Genomic DNA, 16,379 nt, shown 5'->3' with positions numbered 1-16,379 from the left:
ACATATTATCCATAGCGGAAGAATGATTTGAAAGACAGTGAATTTCTAATATGAGATCATAGAGTCCAGAAGGAAGTGCACAGCATTTTCAAGTGCTAAACAAAAAGGACTTTTCACTCCGAGTTCTACATCTAGTGAAAATATCCTTCAGGAATAAAAAGAAAATAAAAACATTCTCAGACGAAGGAAAAGAAAGAAAATTTGTCAGCAGAGGATTCTTAAATAAGTCATGGCTAAAGAAAATTCTCTGAACAGAAAAGTAAATGATAACAGGGAGGAGGCCTGGAACTACAGAAAGAGGGAAAAAAACATGAACCAGTGGATGGGTAAAAACAGGAGTATGTTTAATAGACTGTCTTTATCCTTAATTAACTTTTAAAAGATTTATTAAAGTATAGTTGGTTTACAGTGTTGTGTTAGGTATTAGTTTCAGGTGTACAGAAATGTCTTATTTATACATACATATATATGTGTGTGTGTATCCACTCTTTTTTAGATTCTTTCACCATGTAGACCATTACAGAGTATTGAGTAGAGTTCCCTGTGCTATATAGTTGGTCCTTATTATCTGTAAAGTGTTGTGTATATGTCAATCGCAATCTCCCGATTTACCCTCTGCTCTCCATATTACCTCCTGGTAACCATAAGTTTTTGTTTTTACATCTGCAGCTCTATTTCTGTTTTGTAGGTAAGTTCATTTGTAGCCTTTTATTTTTCCATGTATAAGTGATATATGATATTTATCTTTCGGTGTCTGACTTACTTCACTCAGTGTGACAATCACTAGGTCTGTCCATGTTGCTGCAAATGACATTATCTCATTCTTTTTTATGGCTGAGTATTATTTCATTGAATATATGCCCCACATCTTCTTTATCCATTCCTCTGTCTATGAACATTTAGATTGCTTACATGTCCTGGCTATTGTAAATAGTGCTACAATGAATATTGTGTGCATATACCTTTTCAAAGTATGGTTTTCTCCAGACGTAGAGGAATTAGGATTCTTGACTTCAGACTTCACTACACAGCTACCAAAGGTACTGGTCCCAAAACAGAAATATAGATAAATGGAATAGGATAGAAAGCCCAGAGATAAATCCACACACATGTGGTCGCCTTATCTTTGACAAAGGAGGCAAGAATATACATTGGAGAAAAGACAGCCTCTTCAATAAGTGGTGTTGGAAAAACTGGACAGCTGCATGCAAAAGAATGAAATTAGAACAATCCCTAACACTATACACAAGAATAAATTCAAAATGGATCAAAGACCTAAATGTAAGGCCAGACACTATAAAACTCTTAGAGGAAAACATAGAACACTTTTTGACATAAATCACAACAAGATCTTTTTTGATTCACCTCCTAAAGAGGATAAAAATAAAATGAACAAATGGAATCTAATTAAATTTAAAAGCTTTTGCAAGCAAAAGAACACTTCACTTGAAATGGGAAAACATTGATACCAGTAGTCGTTGATAAGTTCCATATGTATAGTGCAATAGCTAAAAAAACCAAATCCAAACCACTAAAAAGCTAAAAAGTAATTAAAGAAAAACTATACAATGAGATATACTCAAAAAGTCTATAAATAAATGTACAAGTAACTCACAGGAAGGTAGGAAAAAGGAAAAAGAAGAATGATAAACAGGAAATAAAGAGGAAAGGTATTCGATGACAGACCTAATATCAATAATTATTTAATTGAAAATGGTCTAAATATACCAATTGATAGAGATAACAGAGTGGATAAAAAATGTGATTCAACTGTGTGCTATCATCTACAAGAAACTCACTTCAAATGTATTGATGTAGATGCATTAAAAGTAAAAGGGTAGAAAAAGATAAACCATGCAGACATTAACTTTGAAAAAGCAAGAACAGCTATATATAATACCAGATAAAGTAGATGAGAGAGTGAAGAAAATTACCTGAGATAGAGACATTACACAATGACAAAAATGTCATTATACCAAGAAAACATAACAATCTCAAATATTAGTGAACCAAATAACAGAGCTGCAAAGTGCATGAAACAAAAACTGATAGAACTTAAAGGTAAACACATCCACAATAATAATATTTGGGAGCTACAGCATCTCTCTCAGAATTTGAAAGAACTACTAAATTAGATATCAGGAAGGATATAGAAGAACTGAACAGCATTATCAGCCAAGCAGTTCTAATTAATATTTATAGAACTCTCTACTCAAAAACAGCTTAAAACATGTCTTTTTCAAGTACTCATGAAACATTCACCAAGTTAGACCATACCCTGGGTCATAAAACTAATCTCAATTTATTTAAAGGAGTGGAAATAATACAGTGTATGTTCTCTGACCATAGTACAATCAAACTAGAAATCAATAACAGATAACAGGAAGATCTCCAAACCCTTGGAAATCACATAACACACTTCTGAATAATTCATGAGTCAAAGAGGAAGTCTCAGAGGAAATTTTAAAAATACATCAAGCTGAATGAAAATGAAAATACTACATATTAACAAGTTTATGGGACATAGCTAAAGTAGTGCTGAGACAGAAGTTTATAGCACTAAATTCTTAATTCAGAATGGAGGAAAAATCTGAAATCAATAATCTAAGCTCCCACCTCAAGAAACTAGGAAAGGAAAAGACCCTCCCCCCACCAAAACAAGCAGAATAAAGAAAGTAATGAAGAGTAGGAATCACTGGACACAGAAAACAACAGAGAAAATCAATGAAAAACCAATTCTTTAAAAAGATTACCAAAATTGATAAATCTTTAAGATGACTGAAAATTATTTTTTAAAAAAGAAGACACACAAATTGAAATATTAGGAGTCAAACAGGGGCTATCCCTACAGATCCTGCAATTATTAAAAAATAGTAAGAGAATATGACAAACAGTTCTATACACATACATTTTGACAATTTAGATGAAATGGACCGTCGCCTTGAATGCCACAAACTACCAAAACTGACCCAAGATGATATAGATAATCTTGGCAGTCCTATAAATGTTGAAGAAATTAATTGATAGTTTAAAAGCTTCTAAGAAAGAAATCTTCAGGACTAGAAGCTTTCACTAGAGATTTCCACTAAACAATTAAAGAAGAACAGGCACCAATTCTACATAATCTCTTCCAGAAAATAGAAGAGGAGAGAATGCCTTCTTATTCATTTCACGAAGTCATTGCAACTTGATTACCAAAACTAGACAGACAGTACAAAAACCTACAGACCAGTATCCCTCAAGAGCATAGACACAAAAATCCTCAACAAAGTACTAACAAAACAAATCCAGCAGCATATAAAAAGAATTATGTACTGTGACCAAGTGGGGTTTATTCTAGATATGAAAGTCTGCTTCATTGTTTAAAAATCACTTAATGTAATCTGCCATATCAACAGATTACAGGAGGAAAAATCAGATAATCATATCATTTGGTGCAGGAAAATCATTTGACAAAATTCAACAAAGATTCATGATGAAAACTCTAAGTAAAGTAGGAATATAGGGGAATTTCCCCCAGCTTGATAAGGAGCATCTACAGTTAACATCATACTGAATGGTGAAAGAGTGAATGCTTTACCCCCTGAGAACAGGAACAAGGCAAAGATATCTGCTGTCACTAGTCTTATTCAGCATAGTACTGGATATCCTAGTCATTGCCATTCTGAGAAAAGAAGTAAAAGACATACAAATAGGAAAGAAGAATAAAAACTGTCCCTGTTTGTGGATGACATGATTCTCTATGTAGGAAATCCCCCAAATAAAAAAATAACTCCTGGAATTAATAAGTAAATTGAGCAAGATTACAGGATACAAGATCAACGCACAAAAATTATTTCTGTGTCCTAGGAATGAACATATGGAAACCCAAATTAAGAGCACAATACCATTTATAATCTATCCTAAAAAATTAAAATACTTAGGTATAAATCTAAGAAAACATGGACAGGATGTGTGTGTTGGAAAATCAAAGGAATTAGAATAGGTAAAATAATTTTGAGAAAGAAGAACAAAATAGGCATATATTCTATTTTATGTCTTACTTTAATAGCTAAAGTAATTAAGACTGCGTGAAATTGGTGGAGAAATAGACACATAGGTCAATTGAACAGAATAAAGAACCCAGAAATAGACCCACACAAATATGCCCAACTGATCTTTGACAAAGGTACAGAAGCAATTCAACAAAGGAAAGAGCCTTTTCATCTTATGGTGCTGGATCAGTTGCACAGCCAGAGACAAAAAAATAAACCTCTACCTAAACCTTACACCTTGTAACAATTATCTCAAAATGGATCATAGATTTAAATGTAAAACATAAAACTATAAAAGTTATAGAATTAAACACAAGAGAAAATCTTTAGGATCTAGGCCTTGGTGAAGAGTTCTTAGACATCACACCAACAGAACATTAAAGATAAAAAATCAATCAATTAGATTTCTTCAGAGTTAAAAACTTTTGTGAAAAACTCTGTGAAGAGGATGAAAAGACAGGTTACAGACCAAGCGAAAATATTTGCTAACCATATGTCTGACAGAGGACTTATATTTAGAATGAATGAAGAACTCTCAAAATGCAATACTAAGTCAAAGAGTCCAATTAAAAATGGGTAAGAGATGTGAACATACATTTCACTGAAGAGGATATACAGATGGAAAGTAAGCACGTGAAAAGGTGTTCAACATCATTAGCCATTAGAGAAAGGAAAATTAAAAGGACAGTGAGACTGTATCTATTGATCTATGTATCAATGATACTAGAACTATTTATCTATTAGAATAAGCATTAGAAGGGCTGCAACAAAAAACAGTAATAATGCCAAAGGCTGGCGAGGGTGTCCAGAAAGTGTTCTCTCATATACTGCTGCTGGGACTGTAAAAGATTTCAGCCAGTCTGGAAAATAGTTTGGCAGTTTCTTATAAAACTGACTTTGCACTTGCACATGACCCAGTGATTGTACTCTTGGACATTCATCTCAGAGAAATAAAAATTTTATGTCCGCACAAAAACCTGTACAAGAATGTTCATGGCAGCACAGCTTTATTTATAATAGTTCTGAATTAGAAATAACTTGAATGTCCTTCAATGGGTGGATGGTTAAACACAGTCTAGTCCATTCATATGATGGAATAGTACTCAGCAGTAAAAAGAATACAGGCAACAACTTGGCTGGGTCACAAGAGCATTGTGCTTTGGGAATGAAGCCAGTCTCAAATGTTATATACTGGATGATTCATTTATATTACATTTCAAAAAGACAAAATTATAGAGTTGAAGAACAGAAGATGAACTGCTAAGGGACAGTGACAGGGTGGGGAGAGGACTGGTAGAACTATGAAATGATAGCACAAGGGAGTTATTTCATGGAGATGGAACAGTTCTGTATCTTGATTGTGATAGTGATTACTCAAATCTGTATGTTGGATCAAACTGCATAGAGTTACACACACACACACACACACATCAGTGCATGCAAAAACTAATGAGAAGTGAATGAGATCTGTAGTGTAGTTATCAGTATTGTACCCACATCAATTTCTTTATTTTGATATTGTACTATAGTCATGTGAGATGCCATCACTGGAGGAAGCTGGGTGGAAGGTTCATGTCACTCTGCACCATTTTGTAAGTTTCTGTGAGTACATAAATCAGTTCGTTTCAGTTCTGTCACTTACTGGTGTCCAACTCTTTGTGACCCCATGGACTGAAGCACACCAGGCCTCCTTGTCCATCATCAACTCCCGGCGTTTACTTAAACTCATGTCCATTGAGTCGGTGATGCCATCCAACCATCTCATCTTCTGCCGTCACCTTCTCCTCCCACCTTCAATCTTTTCAAATGAGTCAGTTCTTTGTATCAGGTGGCCAAGGTGTTGGAGCTTCAGCATCAGTCCTTCCAGTGAATATTCAGGACTGGTTTCCTTTAGGACGGACTCGTTGGATCTCCTTGCAGTCCAAGGGACTCTCAAGAGTCTTCTCCAACACCACAGTCAAAAGCATCAATTCTTTGGCACTCAGCTTTCTTTGTAGTCCAGCTCTCACATCCATACATGACCACTGGAAAAACCATAGCCTTGACTAGATGGACCCTTTGTTGGCAATGATTCTGCTTTTTAATATGCTATCTAGGTTGGTTATAACTTTTCTTCCAAGGAGTAGGCATCTTTTAATTTCATGGCTGCAGTCACCATCTGCAGTAATTTTTGGAGCTCCCCAAAATAAAGTCTGTCACTGTTTCCATTGTTTCCCCATCTATTTGTGATGAAGTGATGGGACCAGATGCCATGATCTTAGTTTTCTGAATATTGAGCTTTAAGCCAACTTTTTCACTCTCCTCTTTCACTTTCATCAAGAGGCTCTTTAGTTCCTCTTCATTTTCTGCCATAAGGGTGGTGTCATCTGCATATCTGAGGTTGTTGATATTTCTCCCGGCAATCTTGATTCCAGCTTGTGCTTCATCCAGCCCAGTGTTTCTCATGATGTACTCTGCATATAAGTTAAACAAGCAGGGTGACAATGTACAGCCTTGATGTACTCCTTTTCCTATTTGGAACCAGTCTGTTGTTCCATGTCCAGTTCTAACTGTTGCTTCCTGACCTGCATACAGATTTTTCAAGAGGCAGGTCACGTGGTCTGGTATTTCCATCTCCTTAGGAATTTTCCACAGTTTATTGTGATCCATACAGTCAAAGGCTTTGGCATAGTCAATAAAGCAGAAATAGATACTTTTTTGGAACTCTCTTGCTTTTTGATAATCCAACAGATGTTGGCAATTTGATCTCTGGTTCCTCTGCCTTTTCTAAAACCAGCTTGAACATCTGGAAGTTCACGGTTCATGTGCTGTTGAAGACTGGCTTGGAGAATTTTGAGCATTACTTTACTAGCATGTGAGATAAGTGCAATTGTGCAGTAGTTTAAGCATTTTTTTGGCATTGCCTTTCTTTGGGATTGGAATGAAAACTGACCTTTTTCAGTCCTGTGGCCACTGCTGAGTTTTCCAAATTTGCTGGCATATTGAGTGCAGCACTTGCACAGCATCATGTTTTAGGATTTGAAATAGCTCAACTGGAATTCCATCACCTTCACTAGCTTTGTTCGTAGTGATGCTTCCTAAGGCCCACTTGACTTCACATTCCAGGATATCTGGCTCTAGTTGAGTGATCACGTCATCGTGATTATCTGGGTGGTGAAGATCTTTTTTGTATAGTTCTTCTGCATATTCTTGCCACATCTTCTTAATATCTTCTGCTTCTGTTAGGTCCATACCATTTCTATCCTTTATCGTGCCCATCATTGCATGAAATGTTCCCTTGGTATCTCTAATTTTCTTGAAGAGATCTCTTGTTTTTCCTATTCTGTTGTTTTCCTCTATTTCTTTGCATTGATCACTGAGGAAGGCTTTCTTGCCTCTCCTTGCTATTCTTTGGAACTCTGCATTCAAATGGGTACATCTTTCCTTTTCTCTTTGCTTTTCGCTTCTCTTCTTTTCACAGCTATTTGTAAGGCCTCCTCAGACAGCCATTTTGCTTTTTTGCATTTCTTTTTCTTGGGGATGATCTTGCTCTCTGTCTCCTGTACAGTGTCATGAACCTCCATCTATAGTTCTTCAGGCACTCTATCAGATCTAATCCCTTGAATCTGTTTCTCACTTCCACTGTATAATCGTAAGGGATTTGATTTAGGTCGTACCTGAATGGTCTAGTGGTTTTCCCCACTTTCTTCAATCTAAGTCTGAATTTGGCAATAAGGAGTTCATGATCTGAGCCACAGTCAGCTCCTGGTCTTGTTTTTCTGCCTGTATAGAGCTTCTCCATCTTTGGCTGCAAAGAATATAAGCAATCTGATTTCAGTATTGACCATCTGGTGATGTCCATGTGTAGAGTCTTCTTTTGTGTTATTGGAAGAGGGTGTTTGCTATGACCAGTGCATTCTCTTGGCAAAACTCTACTAGCTTTTGCCCTGCCAAATTTGCCTAGGAGTACATAATTATTTCAAAATAAAAAGTTAAAAAATAATAATGCCAGTGGGTTTCCCCTTTGATTGTACATGAGTATCAGCTGGGGAGCTTTATAGACACCCCATATTCAGGCTGTACCCCAGAGCCATCTGCATCTCTGCTTCTGAGTGCCAGCCTTGGTATATATTAAGATTCTTAACTCTTGTCCTTGTTTTCCACTAAATTAGAAAAATAAACAAACCAACCACTCCCTGCCCTCCCACTTTTTCTTGCACTGTAGTTCTCTAGCCTGTCCTGGGTATTCCAGTTATCTCTCCCATGGTCAGATTCTCTTATCTGCCTTGTGTTGTTATGGTCATGGCTGGAATTTAGTGGAGCCCTGCCCACTGTGCAGACACAGGGAGCCATCACTATTTGATGTCTCTGTGGTTGGTCTGGAGACCAATGAGAGAAGCAGACCGGAAAGAAAGAAGAGTGGGGGAAGACAGCAGTGACGTGGGCGAGAGGAGGTCGGGGGCCTCAGAGACAGTGCTGATGAAAGGGCCTGGGTCTAGTTCGCTTCCTGGGCCACGTCTCCTGGAGCAAATGCCTCCCAAGACTGCTTGGATGGCTGTCCTGCTTTTGCCTCCCTTGAGGTTCTACTGACCGTCTTGAAATACAAATCTGATCACACCCTCTCTAGATACTGCACATACTTGAAACATCCTTCCTTGGCCTTTTCTTCGTTTTAGGCTAGAGATTAAGCTCTTGAACGTGGTACACCCATGGGCTGCAGCTCCCACCTTTCTTTCCAGCTTTGTCTCTCCATTTTCTGCGAGTCTTTGTGGTGCAATTTTTCTCTCCTAACATTTGTCACTCTTAAAATTTAAAATCTGTTTTTGTGGTGCTTTGACGAATGTCTGTCATCCTTGCTGTACTGAGGGTCTGTGGCCTCTGTGTAGCATTGTGTCTCTGTGCCTGGCGCACAGTGGTGCTTTTCCATATTTGTTGAATGAGTGACTATCTTTGTTGCCTGTTTCCTGATGTTTGTGGTTATTGGCACCGTTGGGAACTTAGTTCTTACTCTTTGGATGGTGGTGGTCCTAAGCTCCTGGTCTTACAGGAAGTGATATGGCCCGAGGATTGCCAAAGGAACTGATGGTCCTGGCTTTGGGAGATGCACCTGTGTCAAATCCAGTGGTGGAGCTAGCAGTCAATTTGAAGATGGCCTGCTGAGCAGTGGTCTTGGGCTTCTAATTCGAATTGATGTTTATATTCTTTGCTTTTCTTTTTACTAGCTTAGAATTGCATTGCCTGCTGACAGGATACCACATAGCCTTAAATTTGGGGGCTATAAGGATCTGTGGCTTCTCAGGTAGCTCAGTGGTAAAGAATCCTCCTGCCAGTGCAGTTGACACCTGAGATGTGGGTTCGATCCCTGGTTTAGGAATAGCCCCTGGAGAAGGGAATGGCAACCCACTCTTGTATTCTTGCCTGGAAAATCCTATGAACAGAGGAGCCTGGCAGGCTACGGTCCATGGAATCACAAAAGAGGTTGGACATGACTGAGTGAGCATGCACACACAAGGATCTATGCAGTAATATAGAAATTACGTATATGCTATGAGAGAAAAAAAGCAGGCTACATAATTGTATATGCAGCGTGTTACACAAACACCAAATCATGTGTAGGGGGAAAATGCTAAATGTTACTAGTGGAGGTTTTGGCTTCTTTATTTCTAAGATTTTTGAAAGCTGATTTAAAATGGAAAATTATGTATTTTCATTTGATTTGTTTATTTTACCTCAGAGATTGAGGTGCATTCAATCTTTCGACTTCTTGTGATTGGAGTAGCTCCCAGCTGTGTGTTACTTTTTCCGAATTGTTTTTAAATCCCTCTTGTCTTCCAAAAGAATATCAGGAAGCAGCAAATAATGAAAGTAACAAATGAGCTGGGTTAATGGACCCCTTGCTATGTAATTTGGTTCAAATTTTTATCAGGTCTGTAGTTATCTGAGTGTGTAGTGATAAAGCATCTTTATTTCATCACAAATGGTGACTCAGCACTAGTTTCGGAGTGAGAGCTGAGCTTTCCCACCTTGGGCAAGTTATTTAAGCTCTTTGAGTTTCATTCATTCATAAAATATTTATTGAGTGTTTGCTGTGTTATAGTTACTAGGGAAGACACTGAACAAATCAGACAAAAATCCTTGCTCTCGTGGAACTTACATCCTAATGGGATAGATGGACAATAAGCTATAAACATAATGAACAAGTTACATAATATGTTGGAGAGAAGAAAAGCAGAGGAGGGGGGCTATGGGATGTTGAGCATAGGATTGTAGTTTGTGATAAGGTGGCCAGCGCAAGCCTCACTGAAAAGGTAACCTTCAAGTCAAGACTTCAGGACGTGAGGAGGGGAGCCCTGTGGGGATCTGTGGAGAGAACCTTTCTGTCAGAGACAATAAATAGCACGTGCAAAGGCCCTGAGGAAGGAATTTCTGTGGTGTGTTGGAAGAGCAACAGAGACCAGTATGCTGGAGGGGAGAGACCCAGAGGGGAGCAGCAGGGAATGGGCTTAGAGGTCACGGGGCTGCAGATCTGGTCGGGCTACTCTAAGCCTGGGGACGCTGAGTGAGATGGGAAGTAATCGTGCAAGCAGTGAAGTGGTGTGACCGAGGTGCTCTAACTGGTTCCTTCCGGCTGCAGGTTCAGGACAAACTGCAGGGGACAAAAGGTGGAAGCAGGGAGGGCAGTTTGGAGGCCGACGCAGGAGTCCCGGGGAGACCAGAGAAGAAGTGGTCAGATTCTGGATGCTTCTGAAGGTAGAGCCACCAGGATTTGAGTATGGCTGATTGTGTGTGGTGAGAAAGACAGAGGAGGGAGGGGGGACGGCAAGGTTTTGGTACTGAGTCCCAGGAAGCAGATTGAAGATGTGGGTCTGGATTTCAAGGCTAGAGACAGGAATTTAGGGGTCTTTCAAAGCCCAGACTGACCGAGATCACCAGGGGAGAGAGTGAGGTCAAAGAAGAGAGGATTCTTGCCCCTTCCCCCCACTACAGTGTTGAAAGTAAAACCAGTATTGAGACTGATAGGTAGTGGTCAGAGGGGAGGAGAAGATTCAGGAAAGTGAATGTTCTGAAGGGTAGGAGAAGGTGCTTCAGGCGGGAGAGAGAGTGGTCACTTGGGTCCAGACTCTCTCCCCAGGTGGCCCCCAGCATGGGGTGTGCACTGCACATTGTTGCTATTGTTCTTAATAATGCTGAGCACCGGCTGGAAGGGGGATTTGTGGTCGGGGCTTTTCTACCCCTCTCCGGAATGAGTCCAAGTTTGGGCAAATAAAGGAAAACTGCTACTATTCTTAACCACCCAATATAATACTATTCTCTAATGTTCATGCATTTATATACAGAATATCTCTAACATTTAAAAAAGTCTAATCAGTAGTATCGGAGCTCTTAAATCACATTGTAAGAGTTAGAATTTTTTAAAAAATTAGTTTCACACACCCGCCAAATGTACAAATTCTTCAGGCTGATAAATTTTGATGTGAAAAAAAAAAAAGTTGGTGTCTCCAAAACCAGGAAGCAGAACATTCCAAGTTTATAGCACAAAGTAAATTTGATGTGTTGCATGAAATCTTTATTCAAGAAGGCCTTACGGAATGTATGCCATCTTCCAAAGTTTATTGGAGGACATGAAATGGTAGTCATTTAAAATAAAAATGGTAGTTTTTAGAATAAAAGTTTTCATATGTGAACAAATTGTGTGGTAACTAAACTTCTCCTTTTTTGATTTTCGACTCATCCATTCAACTTTTACTTGATGATGACCTTTTAAAAATCATATTTTCATCTAAGATTTCTTTTTCATGGTGCAGGTAGACAAATCTGCATAAAAGTGTCTATAGTGTGGGTCATATCGAGAAGCCAATCTTCCCCCTTCCCCATAGTACACACACTGTGTGTGGGAAGAGAGTTTGCCATGGCCTTGTCTTTCTACTTGGTCATTTCAGCCTTTTCTGCTGTGACCTGTGAGCCTGGTCAGGTCAGCCACGTTCAGCACGTCCTTACTGAGGTCTGTGCCTGGGACTCAGTGCGCTTTGACTCATGCCTTGTGGTCTAGAAGCTGGAATCTATATCTATTAGCCCTGAGACCTTGGGGAAGCCATTTGATCCTTCTGCCCAGGTATCCATTTCTTTCTTCTTATGAAAAATGGGAAGGATGACAATGGTATATCTTTTAGTTAGTGTCCTTGGAAGAATGCATGAGAGTACACATGTAGGGCAACTGAGAAGTGTTTGACGCTTATTAATCAGTCAGCGAATGTCCGCTATTAATACAAGTATTTAGCCCTGCTGAGAGATTGGGAAGATACAGAGGTGAGAGGTTTCCAGTCGGATGCTGTGGGCAGTGGTGCTGAGATGGATGTAGGGCTTCAGGTTTTCGTGGTGGGGGCGAAAGTAACAGCCCTGGAATATGGAAGGGTGGGGAAGGGGCGCAGGGGGTGCCACAGGCTGTGATGCCCTTCATCGCCGTCAGCCTGGCAGGGGGCTTCTGAGCCAAGACTGCCTGAGAGAAGAGCAGAAACGGGCAGCAACAGCCAGGTGTTGGCACTGCCTCTGCCCCTGGGCAGTGATTAGCAGGAGCTGGCGGGGGGTGGGGGTGGGCAGTGTGACCTCAGCTCGAAAGCCACCTAGGATCTGGGGAGGAGGCTGGAGACACAAGGTCTGTCCTGAAGCTCTATGTGGACAGGACACCTCATGGGCTGCCCAGGAGACATTTGGTTTCACTCTGGTTTCTTAACTCCCAAGGGGATTTGAAATAATGTATCCCCCACCCCCTGACTCCCAGGCTCAGGGGTAAACTTTCTCATCTTTCTGCCCCTGTGGAAGATGAGACAAGACATTCTTGAAGGAGGTTCAGGGAGAGGAAAGGTGGAAAAGTGAATGTGTCTTTAATGCATGCAGTAACGTGAAAGCCACACACGGATGTGTTCAGCTATTTGTGGAATGAAGTACATGGCGTTGGGCCCTGTTAGCCCTTGGCTGCCTGTTTTGCTTGTTACGGAGGAAGGAGAGTTTCGTTTGTTGTCATCCTTCCTCTGGGACCACCAGGTTTTTCTCAAGAAAAGTGACACAGAGATGATATCCTGTGTCTGGGTGTCCGGGTGGAAAACAAAGCAGGCTGGGCTGCTTGTCCGAGCCAAAGCACACCCTGCCCTGGCTTTCTTGAGGCAGGTGGTCCAGGATGGAGGCCCAGAGTGAGGAGACTGCGGTGCCGCTGCATCCCCAGGTGGCGTGGGGACACTCTGGCCACCGCCTCCTCTTACACACAGTCTTTCTTCGAATGAGGCAGGGCAGCTCCTTGGTGGCGGCCCTGAAGCTCTCAGGGCTGTAATTTTCCTAGCTGTAAAACAAGGCCGTGGTGTCAAGATCTGAGATAACTAGTATCAGTACAGTGGGGGGCCAGGTAACAATGAAAAAGGACTTGTTTTTTGCACATTGTGGAATAAAAAAATTCAAATTATCTTTAACAGACTTACTATACATGTGCATCTTAGTCATGACTGTAATAAACTATAATTGGCATTGATGATAAAACATGAATGTGGTCTTAGCAAAGCCATGTGTGTTTGGACAACACCTCATTGTCTTCAGTGTGATGCTAGTTGCTGAAGGGTTTAGTCACTTGGGATTCGTTTTCTGACCACATAGATTCATAGTAAAGAAATGGTATCTGAAGCAATAGGTTTGCAGGTTGTAGGTAGAAGATACATTATGACTGTTTAACATGGTAATTATTCTCAAGTTATAACCGCTAGACTGGTAGTCACACTGTAATATTGAGGTCTTCATGGGCACAAATAGAAAAGGAATCAGGTTTATTGCTGGTCATGATGTATCTGTTTACAGCTTGCCTTGTGTTCAGTCTTTAACTGTTCCTCTTGGCAGCAAAATCATGAGTGTGTGCACAACTTTTCTCTCCCCAAATCTCAAAACTGGAATAATTGTCAACGTGACTACAAAAAAAGTACATCTGCCATATGAAAGTAGCTTCAGCTATTCTGTGTCAAATGAGTAATTATGACATTAGACTTTGATGACACATAATATGAACTTTGAAAAGTATTTGAATATGGAAGATGTCAGGTTTGTGTAGTTTCTTTCAACTGTTGAGAAATTGCTTCTTTGTGTTTATTGATTTTTTTTTCCAGAGAGTGCTGTGTTGTTTGGTTCAAAATGTCACATGATAGATGCTCTCTTTGGTAATATAATCCATGCAATTATTACGCGAGCTTCTCCTGTCAGTGGTGATTAAAAATCTATATGCCTTTATTCTCTTATAGCCTGTGATATTTTTTATTCAATTTAACTCACCCTTTTATTTTAAAACTTGAATTTGAATGGATTCCATTAACAAGTATTTTAAGGAGACCATTAAGACGAGGATGCTGCCAACTTTCACCTTAACATCGTCCCCAGCCCTTGAGCTGGAGGTGCAGTCTAATTTCGAGCCTATTGCAGTGCAGGAAGGTAAACAGCTGTGGTAACGACACAGCACAGTTGACATGTGATGGTTCTCAGGCAGGGGAAAGTGTGTTATTTAGCTGTCTGACTGGTCACCCTGATTGCAGTTCTACCTGGAGTGCATCTAACAGAACCACACATGGTAATTAAAGCTACAGATTCATCATGGGTGGAGTCATCCCATTTAAGGCTCATTACAACCAAGCTTAGGCCTGTCTTCATTCATTACAAAAAAAGCCAAATGAAGATGCATTCTACTGAAAATAATTTCCTTTTAATTGGCATATACAAGTGAATACTAAAGCATAATAATAGTTAAAAGTCACCTTCTTTGCTAATGAAACTTAACTGGAGGGCCCTTCTTGGTCTGTGCCAGGCATTTGCCATCCCCAGACTGTGTGGTCACACAGGCTCCTCTCAGCCCTGCAACCCATCTCAGGGTCTGTCGTGATGGCAGAGATTGGTAGGTTATTCATGTCTGTCCATTTTTTCCCCCAGAGTGGCTAGAATGGTTGTAAGTACAGAGAAGAAGTGTGTTAAATATTCATCTAGTTTAATTGAATTGAATATACAATCCTTAAGATTAATTGGAAGTTTTGGAGTCTTAAATGGTTCATTTTTTTCATAGCATATAATTTACTTGCTATTATCTAAGGAAGTGAATTATTTAAGTAAAAAGAGAAAGTTCTTTCCATGAGATGGATCTTACTGAGCCTTTGCTGCTTTTATTTGTATGCGATTAAAGGTTATATTAATTTAGGAACGCAGGTAGGGGAGACATGGAAGTCCGCGGTTTGAGGCTTGTGATATACGTTGCCTGATACACTGCAGCCTGGGACCCAGCACTTGTTGAATGACCTGTGGTCCACAGGCACATGCATTAGTAACTTCAGGTTCCCATGAATATGAATAGTAATGGTTGGCTATCAGTTTAAAGGACAGTAAATCAATTAACATGTAATATTGTCATGTACTTTGATTTATAAACATGCACAAATTGTTCTCTTCTAAGACATTAATATTTCTATTTTAGTTTCTTTTACTTTGACACTAAAATTGAATGGTATTGGGGTGATTTAAATTTTTTCATAACAGTTTCTGAGGTGTTGCCAAAAATGATGGTTATTTTTTTAAAATTCAGGAGACTTCTGTGTATTGTTGAACAAGAACCAAATGTATACATATCTCAGTCTATTTATATTATAGTGCTGTTTCCTACTGTGGCCACCCACACCTTAAACTTGAAATGTTACTGACTATTAAAATATAGAAGGGCATGAGAATACAAACTACATCTACCTACCCACCACCTAGTTTTATCAAATGTTACCATTTTGTCATACCTACTTTTGATTCTTTAAAAATCAGTAAAGAGACTTCTGATTTCAGCTCAGAGAAATCGAGAGTTGCAAAAATGTCCCTCCCACACTTACAAGAAAAAATCTGGACAGACTAGAAATGAACAGAGAACAAGTTTGCAGAGCAAACAGTCATTTCAGAGTCTGAAGAGAGAGGAGGGCACTTTCTGAGACACAAGACTTTTGCTTACTCGAGACAGAAGCCACCAGGCACCACAGAAGTAGGTAGAAAGATGAAGCTCAAGTTTTGACAGATTGCTGGAGGCTGAGTGTAGGCTAACACCAGTGTGAAGCTCCTAGGGGCAGTGGTGGGGTAGAAGGGAGTCTTACCCTTTCCTAGGCTTTCCCTGCCAGGAACCCCACCTGGCTCTTACAGCAAAGCCTGGGGAAAATCCAGAGAAAACTCATGGTGTGGAGGTACTGTCTCAGGAACCACTGAGAAATCTGCTTAGATCCTTGTCCCTTAAGGAACAGAAGGTTTATTCTGTGGGGGGAAGGACACGGTCTGAGGCACTGGTGAAATACCATTGCAGCTGGAGGCAGGAATTCCACT

The 16,379-nt window shown here is 39.8% G+C and overlaps 1 protein-coding gene across 2 annotated transcripts in view; it reads left to right on the top strand.

Annotated features, from left to right (window-relative positions):
• SH3KBP1 (SH3 domain containing kinase binding protein 1) overlaps window positions 1-16,379 on the top strand; it is a 342,133-nt gene that overhangs the window by 54,486 nt on the left and 271,268 nt on the right. Inside the window, exon 1 of one of the 2 annotated variants that reach the window (XM_055438216.2) lies at window positions 10,668-10,763. The exons of the other annotated variant lie outside the window; for it this stretch is intronic. Within the exon in view, the coding sequence (XP_055294191.2) occupies window positions 10,752-10,763 (12 nt within the window). The 5' untranslated portion in view covers window positions 10,668-10,751. Of the gene's footprint in view, window positions 1-10,667; window positions 10,764-16,379 lie in introns of those variants that run through there. 2 annotated transcript variants of the gene reach the window in all.

The sequence above is a fragment of the Moschus berezovskii genome, chromosome X (genome assembly GCF_049115385.1).
Source record: "Moschus berezovskii isolate FMDL1 chromosome X, NW_MosBer_1.0, whole genome shotgun sequence".
Taxonomy (NCBI): Eukaryota; Metazoa; Chordata; class Mammalia; order Artiodactyla; family Moschidae; genus Moschus; species Moschus berezovskii.
This window is presented reverse-complemented; position numbering and strand designations above follow the sequence as displayed.